Genomic DNA, 15995 nt, shown 5'->3' on the forward strand with positions numbered 1-15995 from the left:
TTCCTGCTGCGCGAGCTCTGCTATCAGAACGATGCCTCGTGGGTTTCTGCCTCTCCTAGCTGCGTTCCCTCTCCTGTCGAGCTCTCGCTCTGCACCTTGCTGATTGCTACACATCTTCCAGGCATCCTGCCTCACAGTGATTCAACTCCCTGGCGTCTGAACCACTCACTGGATAATCAGATTCTCTTAGGAGGTTGTCGCTGTGAAAGCCTTATCCTCCCAACTAGATTGTAACTTCTTAAAGAGCATGAGGCACTTCTGTCCCCCCGGGGCCTTGCCCAGTACCTGGCACACGAGCTGGTTAACGTCTTGTTTGTTAGGAAAGGTACGCCATGTGTTCATCACCAACTGCTGATTTTCATACCCCGATAGCCCTAACTTCCATCAAAGGCATGTTTTAGACTGGCCTTGCTTTGGTTTCTGATCCCACCCCAGCCTCGGTGTGATTTGGTATTGCCCACTTCCTTTAAGCTTTTGTGAAACCCAGGTAGTGACACTTTTTTTTTTTTTTTGGCTGCATTGGGTCTTCATTGCGGCACGAGCTTTCTCTAGTTGTGGCGAGCAGGGGCTACTTTTCGTTGTGGTGCGCGGGCTTCTCGTTGCAGAGCACGGGTTCTAGGTGCGCGGGCTTCAGTAGCTGTGGCACACGGGCTCAATAGTTGTGGCTCGCGGGCTCTACAGCGCAGGCTCAGTAGTTGCGGCGCACGGGCTTAGTTGCTCTGCGGCATGTGGGCCCTTCCTGGACCAGGGCTCGAACCCGTGTCCTCTGCATTGGCAGGCGGATTCTAAACCACTGCACCACCAGGGAAGTACCTAGTGAAACTTTTTAAAGTTTGCTTTGTGAAACAGCACTTTTTTTCCCCAAGCTCCCCCCTTGATCTTTGTGGAAGATGTTATTATTCCAGCATCCAAACTTTCCATTATTTTTTTTTAAAGGATTCAATCTTTTCCCCATTTTACAGGCCAATTCGAAAATCTGATAGGAGATCTTTTTTTTAATTAATTAATTTATTTATTTTTGACTGTGTTGGGTCTTCGTTTCTGTGCGAGGGCTTTCTCTAGTTGTGGCAAGCGGGGGCCACTCTTCATCGCGGTGCGCGGGCCTCTCACTATCGCGGCCTCTCTTGTTGCGGAGCACAGGCTCCAGACGCGCAGGCTCAGTAGTTGTGGCTCACGGGCCTAGTTGCTCCGCGGCATGTGGGATCTTCCCAGACCAGGACTCGAACCCGTGTCCCCTCCGTTGGCAGGCAGATTCTCAACCAGTGCACCACCAGGGAAGCCCCTAATAGGAGATCTTTAATTCCCTTCCAGGAAGGATGGGGACTAACAGTGAGCACCCCTCTGTGCGCCTTCCAGGCTCCTGAGGACAGGCTTAGGTGGGACTTGAACACTGGCCTACGTGATACCAAGTTCAGGTCACGTTCTGTAGGCTGTGCAGCCTTCTCCCAGCCTCAGTCTGTGGCTCTGTTATCTGGTTGGTTGGTTGGTTTTTGTCCCCACATGGCTGTCCTTCTGGCCCATGACCACTTTACCTGACCTCTAAAATGACTTTCTTTTTGAGTGTGTGATAATTAGTTGTAATTACTGTTATTCCCAATGACAAATCTTAAAGTCAGCACCCAGCCCAAAGTGCCCCATACCCTTTCCTGGTTGGTAATGGATTGGAGAGTCTATCATCCTGTTACACAGAGTTGGGGTCATTTGTCATGATTTCCTGGTTCTCAACCACCTTGAGTCTATAGACCATTCTTCTGTCTGCTCACAGTCTGGAAGTTTCTTATAATTCATCGCCACTGGCTTAGCTTTCTTTTCCTGGAGAAGTTCAGTGTTATTTTTATGCTTGGAGAGTTCACTGTGTTCTCTACCTTCCAGTTTTGTTTTTTAATTAGAAAACTACAGAGAAGTACAAAGAATAACATAAGAAATACCCATGTACTTTCCACCCAATTTTAATAAATGTCAACCTTTTGTTATCATGTCAAGTTTTTTCATGCAAGATAAAACATGACAGATAAGTTAAAAGCCCATCTTCCTTCCCCAGGCCTCCTCCCTCCTTCCCTAAAGGCAGCCACTCTGATGAATTCAGTGGGTATCCTTCCAGTTTATGTTTTTATAGTTTTACTACAAAATATAGTATTGTCTTGAGTTTTTAAATCTTTGTTAATGATGTATCACATGAAAGTAAGTTCCTTTTACTCAGTATGGGTTTTGAGATCTAATCATGTTTAAACCCGTGCCCAGCACTGTTCTAGGGACTAAGAAAAGAACTGAATGAAACAAACTGCTTTCGTCGTGGGGTTTCTATTGTGGAAGGATGGAGAGGCACATGTGGTATGAATGTGCCACAATTTATTTGTTCATTAATTTATTGGTGGCCACTGGTTTACTGTTACAAACAACACTGCAGAGGACATTTCTGTATGTCCCCTTGTACATATGTCCTGTGTGCTAGTTTGCGAACTTTTCTTAAAGGGCCAGATGGTACGTTTTTTAGGCTTGTGAGCCATGTGCTCTTTCACACCTACTCACTTCTGCCCTTCTTGAAAGGGGCCTTACATAAACAATATGTAAACAAATTATTTATGAACACTGGCTTTTCATGATTTTTACCTGTGCTAAAATATTCTTTTGGGACTTCCCTGGCAATCTAGTGGTTAAGACTGTGCTTCCACTGCAGGGGGCGAGGTCCCTGGTCAGGGAACTAAGATCTCGCATGCTGCGCAATGCAGCCAAAGAAAAAAGAATCTTTTGATTTTTTTCCAACCACTTAAAACATGTAAAACCGATTCTTAACTCAGGGTGTACGTATCTTGGCCCACAGGCCAAGTCTGCAACAAAGGCATTACGCCGGAGCCTTCATAAGGACACTCCAAGCCCAGTTCCAGATGAAAACAGGAAGTGTGAGTGGAAGCCACTCACCCACTCTGGCCATTGAGAAATAACTGGGAAAGCCTTTAGGAAGCTGGAAGGATGAATAACAGCTAGTGGGGGGTCTCTGGAGCCAGGACCTTTGCCAGATCATTTCAGTCTGGCTCAGCCCGCATGTGTCAGGACTGGTAACCGGGCTTTCTCTCTGCCTGGTCTTTATTCTCTCATGGGTGGGGCTGAGATCTGGATTGAGCCATCATCCAAGAAGTACATACAGCTCTCTGAACAGGAAGATAGTGTAATAGGAATGACGGGGGCTTGGGAAGGCTGATCACAGATCCTGCCTCGCTCTGCCCCCGACTTGTTCTGTGATCTTGGGCCTTTCGGTTCTCTGAGGCTGTCCCTTGTCTCTAATGGGAATAGTCCACACTTGGTTGATAGGATGAAAGACAAAAGTGTAATGGAAGGTGCCTGGCATATAAGAGGTGTCCGGTAACTGCCAGCCAACATTCGGATTTTCCCTCTATGGAATGGAGGCCAGAACACCTCCCTGGTCAGGCAGTTCACTTCCTCTGGAAGTAGCCCACTCCATCCTCCAGCACCTCTGGCAGTTAGAAAGCTCTTTCCTTGAGCTGAAAGCTGGCTAGCTGGGCTTCCACTCCCTGCCCACTTCTAGCCCTTGAGACCACACAACAACCTCTCCTCTTGACCAGACAAAATGGTGTGTTTTCTTCAAATCATCATCGCAAGTCCTTTCACCATTCTGGCCACCCTCGTTAGAAGTAGCATTTTCTGAGCCAAACCTCTGACACACTTGGACTGTAAGTGAAAATTAAAGTTTGGGTCTAGAGCTGGCCTGGTTATGGTTGAGGAAGGCCAAACATTGGTCAAGAGATTCAATGGTGGGCACTTCCCTGGTTGTCCAGTGGTTAAGAATCCGCCTTCCAATGCAGGGGACGGGGGTTTGATCCCTGGTCAGGGAACTAAGATCCTACATGCTGCGGGGCAACTCAGCCCTGTCCCTCTAGAGCCTGCACACCGCACCGAAATACCCTTCATGCCACAAGGAAGATCTCGCGTGCCACAACTAAGACCCGACGCAGCCAAATAAATAAATAAATTTTATATAAATAATGAATGAATGAATGAAAGAGATTCAATGGGTAAGAGTTTAAGACTCTGGCACAGTGCAGACCTTGGCTCTGCTAGTTTTGGGCAAGTCAACCTCTCCAAGGTCAGATTCATCTTCTGTAAAAGGGGAAATGGTTCTGATACATTCCTCATAGGCTTATTGAAAGCAATGCATTTGCCAATGTACAGGGCATGCTCTGCACAACATCTGGGGCGGGCTGGGTCCTCCGGAGGTTCTTAGTGGGAAGGAGAGGAGGCATGTTTGTGAGAACCTCTGCCATCCCGCCACAGTTCTGTTAAACCCACCCCTCTCCTCCCATGGAGGTGGGCGCAGAACTGGGCTTAATAGGGGCATGGTGGCCAGTTGCCTGGCCTAAGGTGGAGCTGGGGGCCAGGGCTGCCCGGCAGGACCAGGGACCAGAGGCAGGACGTGAATTGATCAGCAGGTGAAGGCCCTGCCAGCTGTGGCCACCAGGGGGCACCCCCGCCCCAGAGATGGCCTGGCCCAGTCAGACACACCCACTCCTCATCCGAAGAGACTCTGTTCTGGCCCGTCCTGGGGTAGAACAACGTTCTGTTGGGACAGAACATGACAGTCTTGCGTGCAGTTGGTCAGACTTCCCCAGGCAGGCCCCATGGCCTGTGGAAAACTCTCAGGCCCAAGGCAGAGGTCTGGATTATAACTCTGACTCTGCTACCCGTGACCTTGGGCAAGCCTCTTCCCTCACTGGCCCAGTTCACAGGGTTGGAACAGACTCCAAAGTCCCTTCCAGCGCTAAGAGTACGTGGTTCTCGGGTTTGAAGCCGGGTGGTTTCTTTTTGCTCACCCTAGCGCTTCTCCACTCAGGGCAGCACACACATGCCCGCTGGCAGTGAACCTGGCCAGGGAAGCCACCTGTCCCAGACCCTCAACTCCAAAGCACTGCGACACTAGGGGGGAGGGGTAGTGCGGGCGGGTTGGGGGGGTGGTGCGGGGAGGAGGAAGGGCAAGGTCAGGTGAACCTGAACCGAGAGCCTCAATGGGTCTTGCTTCATTCGGGACAGACATCCGGTTTCCTCTGGTCTCTGCCAGGATTCCGGGGGCTTAAAGGAATGAGTCATGGGGGGGATTGGGGAGTTCCCAGCTAATCAGTTCGGGACAGGAACCAGGGTGATGCCTCTCAACATGTGCGGTGGGGACAGGAGGCAAGACCCCAGTGTTCCTATCTCAGGCCCCTGGCCCCTCAAGAGGGCACTCAGAAAGGCAGCCTCTGGGAATTGGGGGGGATAGAAATAGGGCAACTGGTTTCTTCCTTCTCAGAATTGGGGGCCTAGGGAGCAGGTGGCTTGAGAATCCCAAGGGAGAGTGGCAAATGGGGCTGACCCAGGAGATGTGCCAGGGGAGGGTGGGAGGGAGGGCCCCAAGGCCTAGGCCTGCCTCTTCCCCGGGGTCGACCTGACTCCAGCCTCCCCGGCTTTTATCATTGGCTCAGCTTTGGTTCAGCGGTTCAGTTCAAACACTCTGGGGCAATTCAGACCTGGGTGGGGCTGAGGGGAGGAAGGGAGTTTGAGGGGGGCAAGACGTCAAAGAAGAATCAGAGATTCCACAATTTCACAAAACTTTCGCAAACACTTTTTTTTGTCCCAACCCCCCTGCATTGTACTGGACACCAAATTTGCATAAATCTTGGGAAGTTATTACTAAGCCTTAGTCGCAGCACCAGGTAATTTCCTCCCAGGCCTCCATGGGCTTGTGTATAAAGGCCCCTGGACCTGGTCCCTGACAGAACCCAGAACCTACAGACCCATCCAGACCCCCGGCTGAACCTGCTGCCCAGAGCCCCATGAAGCTGATGGGTGAGTGTCCGGGCCCCAGGAGGGGAGAGCTGCGGGGCCCGGAGTGGCAGAGGGCAGGGTCCCTGGGCTCCCAGAGAGGTATGCACGTCTCCTGAGCCCCCGTCTGCTCCCAGCCCTGCAGCTGCTGCTCTGGCACAGCGCACTCTTGACGGTGCAAGAAGCCACACCCCTCGGCCCTGCCAGCTCCCTGCCCCAGAGCTTCCTGCTTAAGTGCTTAGAGCAAGTGAGGAAAATCCAGGCTGATGGCGCTGAGCTGCAGGAGAGGCTGGTGAGTGAGGGCAGCCTGCGGAGGGACAGGGAGGGGACAGAGATACCGCAGCAGCGGGCAGGGAGGAAAGAAGGTGTGCAAGGCAGAGCTGAGGGGAGACAGAGAAGCGGAGGGAAGCAAAGGGAACCATGGGGAAGGGACATGGGATGGGAGAGGAGAGACTCAGGGGAAATGGGAGGAAATTAGGAGAGGCAGAGCCCCAGCGGCTGGTGGGGAACTGGGGGAAGAACCTCTTGGGGACAGTGCTGGGAGGGGCTGGCTGGGGGCTTGGACGGAGGAACAGGGCTGAGAAGCCTGGCGGGACGTGGAGGGAGGGAAGATGTGGATGTGGAGAGATGGGGGCACTCGGGAAGGAGGAGCCGCCCGGCTCTGCCAGTCCCCCTCACTCAGCATCCTTCCCATCCCCAGTGCACCACCCACAAGCTGTGCCACCCTGAGGAGCTGGTGCTGCTTGGGCACTCTCTGGGCATCCCCCAGGCTTCCCTGAGTAGCTGCTCCAGCCAGACCCTGCAGCTGGTGAGTGTCCGGAGGGGAGAAGGGAGATGAGGGGACAGGCGGGAAAGGATGACCTGGAAGGCTCCCCAGTCCTCCAGGCTCCATGCTGGGCCCCTGAGGGGAGCAGCCCAGGCAGCGTCCCCTGACTTTCCTATCCCATCTCCCAGACAGCCTGCCTGAGCCAACTGCACGGCGGCCTCTTCCTCTACCAGGGCCTCCTGCAGGCCCTGGCGGGGATCTCCCCAGAGTTGGCCCCCACCTTGGACATACTGCAGCTGGACGTCACCGACTTTGCCACCAACATCTGGCTGCAGGTGAGTCTCTTCCGGAGCAGCAAGCGTTAGGGCCCCGGACCGAGCTGGTCCTCAAAGGTGGTGCTGCCAGCCTGGGGACCCCGGAGTTCTCTAGGGCTGGGGCAGAAACATTCTCGGTGGGCTGGATGTAGGGAGCTACCACCTCATCCCAGGACCCTACCCCATCCCCCCTAGTTGAGGGCATGAGGCGGGGTCACTGGACCTTAAAGAGACCTGGGTTCGGTCCTGGCTCCACCATGAACCCTGGATCGTCTACAGCCCATCAGCCCTTCGCCTTTCCTCCCCGTGCTAACTACCCACTCAGCACGGCCTGATTGCTGACCTCACCTTCCCCCACAGATGGAAGACCTGGGGGTGGCCCCTGCTGTGCAGCCCACCCAGGGCCCCATGCCGACCTTCACCTCGGCTTTCCAGCGCCGGGCAGGAGGGGTCCTGGTTGCTTCCAAGCTGCAGAGCTTCCTGGAGCTCGCGTACCGTGTCCTGCGCTACCTGGCCGAGCCCTGAGCAAAGCCCTCCCCATCCAGTGTATTTATCTCTATTTAATATTTATGCTTATTTAAACCTAATATTTAAAGACGGGGAAGACAGAAAGGAGCCCCGGACTCCTGGATCCTTCCCTCCACCTCCAAGTTTCATTCTCCCGCCTGTAGCAGGGAGAAAAACTCCCGTCTTCCCGTCCCCTGGACTGGGAGGGAGTTGGTAAATACCAAGTATTACTTCCCGTGACTCCTCCCTGCCTGGCTCCGTGGTGGGCTCTGGGGAGAGCCACAGCGAACCCCTACCCTGAGGGTGCCTACCTCGGGACCCTTGGAATCATCGGGAAGTCTCCCACGTGGGAGATGAGACAGCCCTGTTTAATATTTAAACAGCAGTGTTCCCCAACTGGGTCCTTGCACCCCTGGCTCTGCCTGACTTGGCTGCTTCCCTCGAGTCCCCTTTGCCTCGGGCACGGAGCCCATCAGAGGCAGCCGAAGCCGGGACGCTTGACCCTGGGGTCCCGCGAATTTGCTGGGGAATCGTTTTAAGATTTTTTTCGGGCACGTTTTGACTCCTTGTGTGGGGAGCCCAGGCAACCATCAGCGACGCCTCGTTTTTCTGGATGCGCTATAGACACCATCAGTCTAGTGGCGCCTGCCCCACCCCGCCGGGGTCAGGGTCGGGATTCTGACTCCTTTTCAGGCTGGGCAGTCGTGTCTCTGCCTTGCTGGGTGGGGCTGGGAATGTGGGAGGGAAAAGATGAGGGGGCTCGTGTGACGGGGTGTGAGAGGGACGCTCGACCGTTCACCTTCCCCCTCGGCGCCCACTTTCTCATTGTAGCCAAACTTCACGATAATAAAGTGTTTGTCTCCAGTAAATGTCCTTCCTCCTTCTTGAGTCCAGCTGGTGCCTGGCCAGGGGTCGCGGGCAGGGAGTTGAATGGAGGGCGAGGCCCAAAGGAGGGGAAGAGGAGGTGCACCCACTGGGTGCAGACACTGGGCCGGGTGCTAGGACACGGCAGTGAATGAGGCAGGCGTGGTCCCTGGCCCCGTGGAGCCACCGCCTAGCAGGGAGGACAGAAGGTAGATGGGTCACCCGTACCGGGGGAGGAGAGAGTAGGGTTGGGAGAGGGGGACTGGGGGGCTCAACAGTCCAGACACAGATGGACACGGGCCCGAAGCGAGGGAGGATTTAACATGTGCACAGGGCTTCAGTTTACCACCTTCCATAAACCTTCACCCATCCATGCTCACAGCCACCCACAAACACAGAATTATGAAGGGCCTTTTACAGATTAGGAAGCTGAGGTCAAGGTGACAGCTTGGGTTGGACCCCACATTCCAGGCTCTGCACTTCTGTCCCTCGTCAAGCACTGCCTCTGATCTGGCGGGGAGCCCACAGCCTTCCTACCTGTCTCGGGGCTAATGGGCTGAAGAGGCCTGAGCTCACACCTGGGGAGACCGGAGGCGCCGCTTCACAGCTCAGATTCAAGACAAAGCTCTCTGTGCTCTCAGCTGAAGACGCACGTATGCTTCCAGGCTGCCACCACCAGACCAAGGACGTCCAGACGGCCAACCAGTCCCCAGGTCCCCTCCCAAGACTTCCCCATCCTCAGCTCCTGAGTCACTTCCCACTTCCCTTCCCCATCTGGTTCCTTAGAAGCAGGGTCGGGCTGAGTGGGGCTAGAACCCCCAGCTGCACGGCTCAGGGTCCCCCCTCTCTAGTTGGTCCTGAAGAATCGGGGCTTGGAGACGACCAGGCAAAGAAGGGTTAAACAGAGTTCCTGCCTCCATCCCCCCTCATGCCTCAGCCCCTCACCCCTCATACCCTCCAAGTCCTTACTGGAGAGGAAAGATCCAACTCCAGGCCAGTCAGACTCTGGGTGGGGCTTGGCCGGGCTGGGGAACATCAGAACAGGACACCCTACCCCAGCACCAGCGGGGCCTTTAGCCAAAACCTCTCCCTTTTCGGAGTAAGTCTGACTTTGCGAGGTGGGGGGAAGTGGCAGGCGGGAATGAGGAAGGCAAGCTGCTCCCGCTGCCCTGCCCCACCCCTACTGAGCACACAAACAGGGACCCTGTGCCCAGCCCTCCTCTGCGCCCTCCTGCTTCCTCCAGCTGGGCCTGCACGGGTCCAAGGCGGAGCCAGCCGTTCCCCACCCCCATCGGACACAGGCACCAACAGTACCAACAGGCACAGAGGGATCCACGAGGTCTTTACTTACAAGCCAGCCGAGGTGAACACACCCATGTAAAAAGAGATAATATATATATATATATATACACACACACACATATATACACACATACCCTGCACCTGTAAAGTTCCCCGGAGCTAAATCCACTCTTGGAAGCGGGAGGCACGCACAGGGGTCGGGCGGGAGGGCTGCAGTCAGACCGCCCGGAGTCAAGGAACCAGGCTGCTCACACGCATCAGGTGCTGGCAGTGGGAAAGGAAATTATGAAAGAAACTGGGAGCCGTCTTAGAGGTCAGAAGTCAGGAGCAGGGGAAAGATCTGGAGACCGACGGAGGGCAGTTACATCATGTGGATATGAGCAATGATGTCTCATCTTTCCACACGTCCTTTTCTGAGGCGCCCGGGGCTGGGACCCTGCCTGCCAGCCCCTGTGGTCACTCCAAGCCCCTCAGAGGGCGGCAATGGCTTTGGCGGCCACCTGGCGGCCCAGGGGCAGGCTGAGGTCCGTGACGGCCAGAACCACCTTGGGGCTGGACATGGCTGACACCTTCACCAGTTCCGATACCTGTCAGACAGACAGACAGCTGCTCAGCAAGGTGATGGTGGGTGTGACGTCCAGGAGGAAGAAGCCCTCCCTCCTGGCCGCTGGACCCCAAGCTCTCCTGCGACGTGCTGACCCGCTCTGAGCTGGAGGGTGGGCCAGTGGCCCGGGGGCGCGGCACTCACGGTGGTAAAGGGCATGAACTGCAGGATGCTGCCTCGGCCGCCCTGTTCCAGGCAGTCCACGCAGCCCTCCATGAACCACTGCGCAAACTGCGTGTGGGGGCCGGCGGTCCGAGAGCCCAGGATGGAGGAGATGAGCAGGAACAGGTTGGCTGTGAGGAAAGGGTGGCGGGGGGAAGGAGAACTCCATGAGAAGGGTTTGGGAAGAGGTCAGATTCTGGGAGAAGAAAGAAGTGCTAAGGGTGTCCCCCCAAATGGGGACGTCAAAAAGAGAAAGTACAAAGGAAAGCTGGGGGCGAGCCAGAGAGGGACGCGACGGGGGCCTGGGGGAGACAGGAGAGCTGGCAATCAGGGGGGACGGAGGGCAAAGGGGAGGAGGGTGGGGAGCGGGGCTGGGAGGCCTCACCCAGGACTCGGTTCAGCGGGTCTCTCATGTTAACCGTGTGAAGCTGGGAGGCTGACAGGTTGCTGCTCATGGACCGGTCCGCTGTGGGGCAAGCGAGGGGCACTGAGCCAATGGCCTCCTGAGTTCCGAACCGCCGCCCACGGGAGCCCTCGCCTGTCGGGGGTGGAGGGCCCGGCCGGAGAAGATGATTGGGTCCAGTCACACGGTCCCCAAATACAGGCTTCCCCACAAGCAGGTGAGAGAGAACTACCATCTGGTCACCGCCAGGTGCCAATCTGTGGGCTGCGTACGGCTGAAACCGCTAATCCTCACGTCTCCGTTTTACAGACGAGGAAGCTGAGGCTGAGATTTGCTAAGTAACTAGCCAAAGGCCATGGCAGCTTTCCTCTGTTCAAGTGCACAATTGGTCCCCTAGTCCCTAAAAGACCTCAGAGAAACTTCTAGGCTCAGGAGAAATCTCTGGAAACAGGAAAAATTAAACGCCACGGAAGAGCCCTTAGCAAGGAGAGGCGATGACATCTAGGGAAGCAGGTGGAGTTGGGGTGCTCTCCAGGCAGGAAGAGTGGGGAGCAGTCCCAAGTACCAGCCCAGGCCTGCTCCAGGTCTCAGGGCCTGCTTCAGGGGAAGGAAGGTCAGAGCTGTGAGTCAGTGGCACAGACTGTGCCCAAGGCAGTGAACTCACTGCCGTGAGGCGTGGGGAAGGGTCAACTATGCACCCCGGGCTGGGATGGGATCTGGGCAGAAGAGCTTCAGCCCTTAGGGAGTGATCCACAGCAAGCTTTGGTGGCTCGAGGAGAGGAAGCAGAGCATCCGTAGGGGACAGAACGGGGCAGACTCCTACCACAGCCTCTCCGACCAGCCAGCGAGCTGCAGAGCAGCTCTCAGGAGGAGTGAGTTCCCGGGAAAGGAAACAGCCCGCCCGGCCCGTCCACACACTCACTGGGACTCGAAAGGATATTTGCATCTTCCTCATTGGAGCTCAGCAGTCGCATCAGCTTCGAGGGCTGCATGTCATCCAAGGGGAAGAGGCTGATGTAATCCTGGGGGGCAGGAGAGCCACTGTTACCCACAGCTGCATCCCCGGATCTTCCAGGACTGGAGCTCAGTTTGGAGTCAAGCCCCCACAGGCCGCAGGCAGCATCTCCAGGGGGTCAGCTTCCCTCTCCTCGCCTCTCCCACTACCCTAGGGAGAGACCCTCCCACACAGTCACCCCTGACACAGTGGCCCAGAGGCAGGGACCATGCCTGGCTGCCTGTGCCCGGGAAGGCGCCTCTTACCAGAAGAGGCTCAGTGAGCATCTGCTGAACAAGCACAAGGGCAATGAACGGGGGAAGGGGCCCCTACCCTACCTCGATGTCTTCGCGCTGTCTCTTCTTTTGGCGGGAGGACGCCTGCCCCTTGTGGGAAGAGTAGGAACTCAGGGCACACCAGACGGCCAGCCTGGCAAAGGGGTCCAGGAAAAGGGGGTAAAATCAAAGAGGCCCCGACGCGGTTTCTGTGCCCATGCTGATCAGGCCCCACCCGACAGGGCTTCCCCACAGCCCAGCTTCCTGGGTGGCCCAGGCAGGGTGCCCCACTCCAGGCTGGGGGGACTTAAGGCTCTCCACAAAATCCTACTTGGCGAGAGCGGTGCCAGGGGGGTCCATGAGGCTGTGCCACTTGGAGGAGTCGGTGAGCAGACCAGGCAGGATGTGGCCCAGCAGGACCAGGGTCACTTGCTGCATGTCCAGACAGAAGATGGAGTAGAGCAGCTCCACCGCCCGCAGCGTGTGCTCCTTCCGCGTCTCCTTCAACAGCTCCTGGAAGGACGGGGCAGAGGAGGACCGAGGAGCTGAGGGCCCTCAACGTGGGCAGTGACGTCCTGCAACTCCCTTCAGACCCCAGGAGCTCCCGAGGCGAGGACCGGCCTCTGGAGTCCAAGGAATCTTCTCTGCATTCAGTGGGCCTCGCAGAGAAGCCCGGCCGACTGGGCTGGGGGTTGAGAAGCCAGAGGACCAGACCACACTTGGTCCCGTCAGGCGTTTTCCCAGCTGTCTCCGGCGGTCTGAGGACGCCTGTTCCCCCCAGCCCACCCCCACCCCCAACCCCAGTACCTTAATCAGGTTGTTGCAGAACCAGTAGACGCCTCCCATGTGCAGCAGGGTGTCAAAGATGTGGATGGAGCGACTGTCCACCCATCCCTTCTCCAGCACCTTAGCAAATATGTCCGTCAGCACCTCCTTGATGGGTCGCTTGGGGGGCAGCAGGTTCCAGTAGGGCATGGTGTCCATGCCCGTGGATGGGAACTTGATCTGTGTGGCCGTCTGCTGCAGCACGTCCGCACACATATGCTCCAGGATGGAGCTCATGATCACCACCCTGATGGGGGGAGGGAGGCGGGAGGGCCTATGGTTCAGGCAGCAGCAGGTTCAATAGCTGGGGTGGGGGCAGGAACAGGCAGGCCCGACCCTTCCCAGGACTCGGGTTACGGAATTAACCCCATTCTATGCTGAGGGAGGAGACAAGGGGAAGTTGCAAACCCCTAGGAGACCTGACCCCACGAGTCCTGCTCCGGCACCAGCCTATGGGGGGCCGGGGCACTTGCCTCCCCCAGGTCATTCTAGCAATATATTCATTCATACTTTCTCTCACTCTCTCTCTCCAACTTCCTCCATCCCCCAGGCCTGGGCCCTGACAATCCTCTGGCATAAATAAATACAATCACTTCCCTCTAGGCTGAGTGCTTGCGGGGGTTCCCCACCCAGCCTTGGCCTCCTCCCAAAGTAGCTGTTACTTCCAGGACAAGGGCCCAAGGACTGCCCCACAAGACTTTTCCCGGCCGTTGGTAGCTGGGCAAGTATAAATGTATATCCAGGAATTTTCTCATGAAGAGTCTTCGACAAGGAATGCAGGCCTGGGCCTGAGCGCTAACCGTTCGGGGAACACTGGGTGGCTCTGGGAAAGTCACCATGACTTTCACGGCCACTATTTCCACCTGCATGATCGAGCCACAGATTTCCCAGACAGGAGTCAGGGTGCTTAGAATGGATTACGTCACAGAAAACAGTCCATGACTTTTGCGGGGAGGACGCTGAGGGAGGGGAGGAATAAAGAGGAGACGGGATTTTACAGATCCTCCCAACCTCATTTCAGCTCAGTGTTTCCACTTCTCTTAAAAGACATCCTGATGGCTACCTTGTGGGTCATCGCTCATAACTCATTGCTTGGCGCATGCCCACGTTCACAGCAGCACTATTCACAAAAGCCGAGAAGTGAAAGAAACCCACGTGTCCATCAACCAAGGGATGGATAAGCAAAATGTGGTATATACATACGATCCAGCCTTAAAAAGGAAGGAAATTCTGACACATGCAATGACATGGTTGAACCTTGGGGACATTACACAAAATGAGATATGCCCGCCACAAAAAGACAAACACTACATGACTCCACTTACATGGGGTACCTAAAGAAATCAAATTCAGAGAAACAGAAAGTAGGACGGTGGTTGCCAGGGGCTGGGGGAAGGGGTGTTGTTTAACGGGTCCAGGTTCAGATTTACAAGATGAAAAAGTTCTGGATATCTGTTTCACAACAGTGTGAATATACTTAACACACTACTGAACTGTGCCCTTAAAAATGGTTAAGGTGGTAAACTTTATGTTAGGTATTTTTTACCGTATTTTTTTTAAAAAGCTTATTGGATGGGCAAATGAACAAACACCACTGAACTCAACACAGCTGAAGTCGCTAGGGAGGTCCTCCAAGTCCCTGAAAAGCCCAGGCAGGAAAATGGTACAGAAGATAGCTGGGCCTGGAGGGGCAGGGTAGGGAGGGGGTGGACAGGCCCAAGGCCTATAAGATCTACAGATGGGCTCACAGTTCCTTAAGAGTGACAGAGCTAAGATAACCATTCCGTTCTGGCAAGCCAGCTCCCCAGGACTCGAGCCCTTCAAGGGCAGGAATCATAGCCACGTGGGGTCTGTAGTTCCGGCGCACACACAGCGGGTGCTGGGTAATAACACTCCCGGCACAGAGACACACACTAAGTGTTGCTGAGTCAGTGAGTGAAGACGTGATTGAGAACGTGAGTGAGTGAGGAAGAGACTGAGCAGGTGAGCTGCATGTTTGGGAAGGTAAGAGAAGAGGAAGAGAGTGGTTTCCAGAGGCGCTGGCTTCTCAGGACAGACCTGCAGAGTTCCAGAAGGGAGGGGATGGGCCGCTGACCTCTCGTTGTAGAACTGCAGGGTGTTCTCGCTGTACAGCGGCCCTGCCAGCTGGCGGATCATCTGCAGCGACTTCTCACGCTCGTCCAGCCCCAGCATCCGCACGTGGGCCACAAGCCAGGCCACAGCACACACTGCCAGGCTGCACACCTTCCCCTTGATGTTATCGGTGATTTTCTGGGGGGGGAGGGGGGAAGGGTGATGGGGCCACCCTCTCCCCTTCCCTGGCCACCACCTGCCCCGGCCTCCGTGGGCAACTCAGCGTGTCAGTGGGATCCAGGGCCGTGTTCCATGCCTCTTTTCACCACAGGCCTGATTTTCCCCAAGTTCCCTGCGGGGGACGGAGCAGCTAACACTATGACCACAAGAAAGATCAAGAGCCACACACAGGCTCCTGGATTAAGGGCCTTTTCGTTCTTACGAAATCTAACAAGCTATCGAAGACTGCCTCTGTGTCTCAGGGAAGAGAGAAGGCCACTGGAAAGGTGGGGCTACCTGGATGGACTCAAAGGCCAGCACCCCATTCTCCCAGGCATTGAGGATTTCCAAGATGGCCGCCGAAATGTTGAGACAGGCTTCATGCCACTTCATCTGCCTACGAGAGGGTGGGAATGGGAGAAAAATCACCACTGGGGGGCGTGGGATGGGCTGAGGGAGAGGGTCTGGGCCCTACCCGCCCTACCACCCTTGGAGTGGGCGCCCAGGCCACTGACACCAGCTTTATCTCCGAGGAATTGTTGAGCAGAGCCACCAGGGACTCCACTTTGGTGGAGTCGGGCCGGAAGCAGGGGTGGTCAGGGTTCAGGATTTTTCCCTCCTCGGGCATGCAGGTCTGCATCCAGGTCTCAAAGAAGAACACCTCTCCTCCCGTGTTTGACTCGGACAGGATCACCTGAGAAAGGAGGGGGTGGGGAGGTGCAGCACCCCGCACCTCTCTTCCTGCCCAGTGGCTTCCCCGCTCCCAGCCTGAAGAACTGGGGACAAATTGGTCTGAGGGGGAAAGACAGGGGCTATGCTGCCACCTAGTGGTGGGTGTGGAACTGAAGGATTCAGGACATGACAAGGGGGCATCTA

General features: G+C 55.8%; 2 protein-coding genes across 12 annotated transcripts in view; one reads left to right on the forward strand and one right to left on the reverse strand.

The window, feature by feature from the left end:
• The first annotated feature begins 4985 nt into the window (after positions 1-4985).
• Positions 4986-8487, forward strand: CSF3 (colony stimulating factor 3). The gene is made up of 5 exons (XM_033847961.2): positions 4986-5835; positions 5949-6103; positions 6512-6619; positions 6766-6912; positions 7252-8487. Exons 1-5 carry the CDS (start codon positions 5823-5825, stop codon positions 7414-7416), a joined length of 588 nt encoding a protein of 195 aa, XP_033703852.1. The 5' UTR covers positions 4986-5822; the 3' UTR covers positions 7417-8487.
• Positions 8488-9583: 1096 nt separating this feature from the next.
• MED24 (mediator complex subunit 24) overlaps positions 9584-15995 on the reverse strand; it is a 38555-nt gene continuing 32143 nt past the window's right edge. For 7 of the 11 annotated variants that reach the window (XM_073797625.1, XM_073797627.1, XM_073797626.1 and 4 more), the window contains 9 exons: positions 15635-15813; positions 15417-15516; positions 14923-15098; positions 12810-13074; positions 12334-12515; positions 12066-12156; positions 11656-11755; positions 10716-10796; positions 9584-10461 (listed from right to left, as the gene is read on the reverse strand). In XM_073797625.1, coding sequence (XP_073653726.1) covers positions 10175-10461; positions 10716-10796; positions 11656-11755; positions 12066-12156; positions 12334-12515; positions 12810-13074; positions 14923-15098; positions 15417-15516; positions 15635-15813 — 1461 coding nt within the window. In that variant the 3' untranslated portion in view covers positions 9584-10174. Of the gene's footprint in view, positions 10462-10712; positions 10797-11655; positions 11756-12065; positions 12157-12333; positions 12516-12809; positions 13075-14922; positions 15099-15416; positions 15517-15634; positions 15814-15995 lie in introns of those variants that run through there. The other 4 variants (XM_073797628.1, XM_073797631.1, XM_073797633.1 and 1 more) reach the window with 2 other exon arrangements.

Source organism: Tursiops truncatus, chromosome 20, assembly GCF_011762595.2.
Source record: "Tursiops truncatus isolate mTurTru1 chromosome 20, mTurTru1.mat.Y, whole genome shotgun sequence".
Classification (NCBI taxonomy): Eukaryota; Metazoa; Chordata; class Mammalia; order Artiodactyla; family Delphinidae; genus Tursiops; species Tursiops truncatus.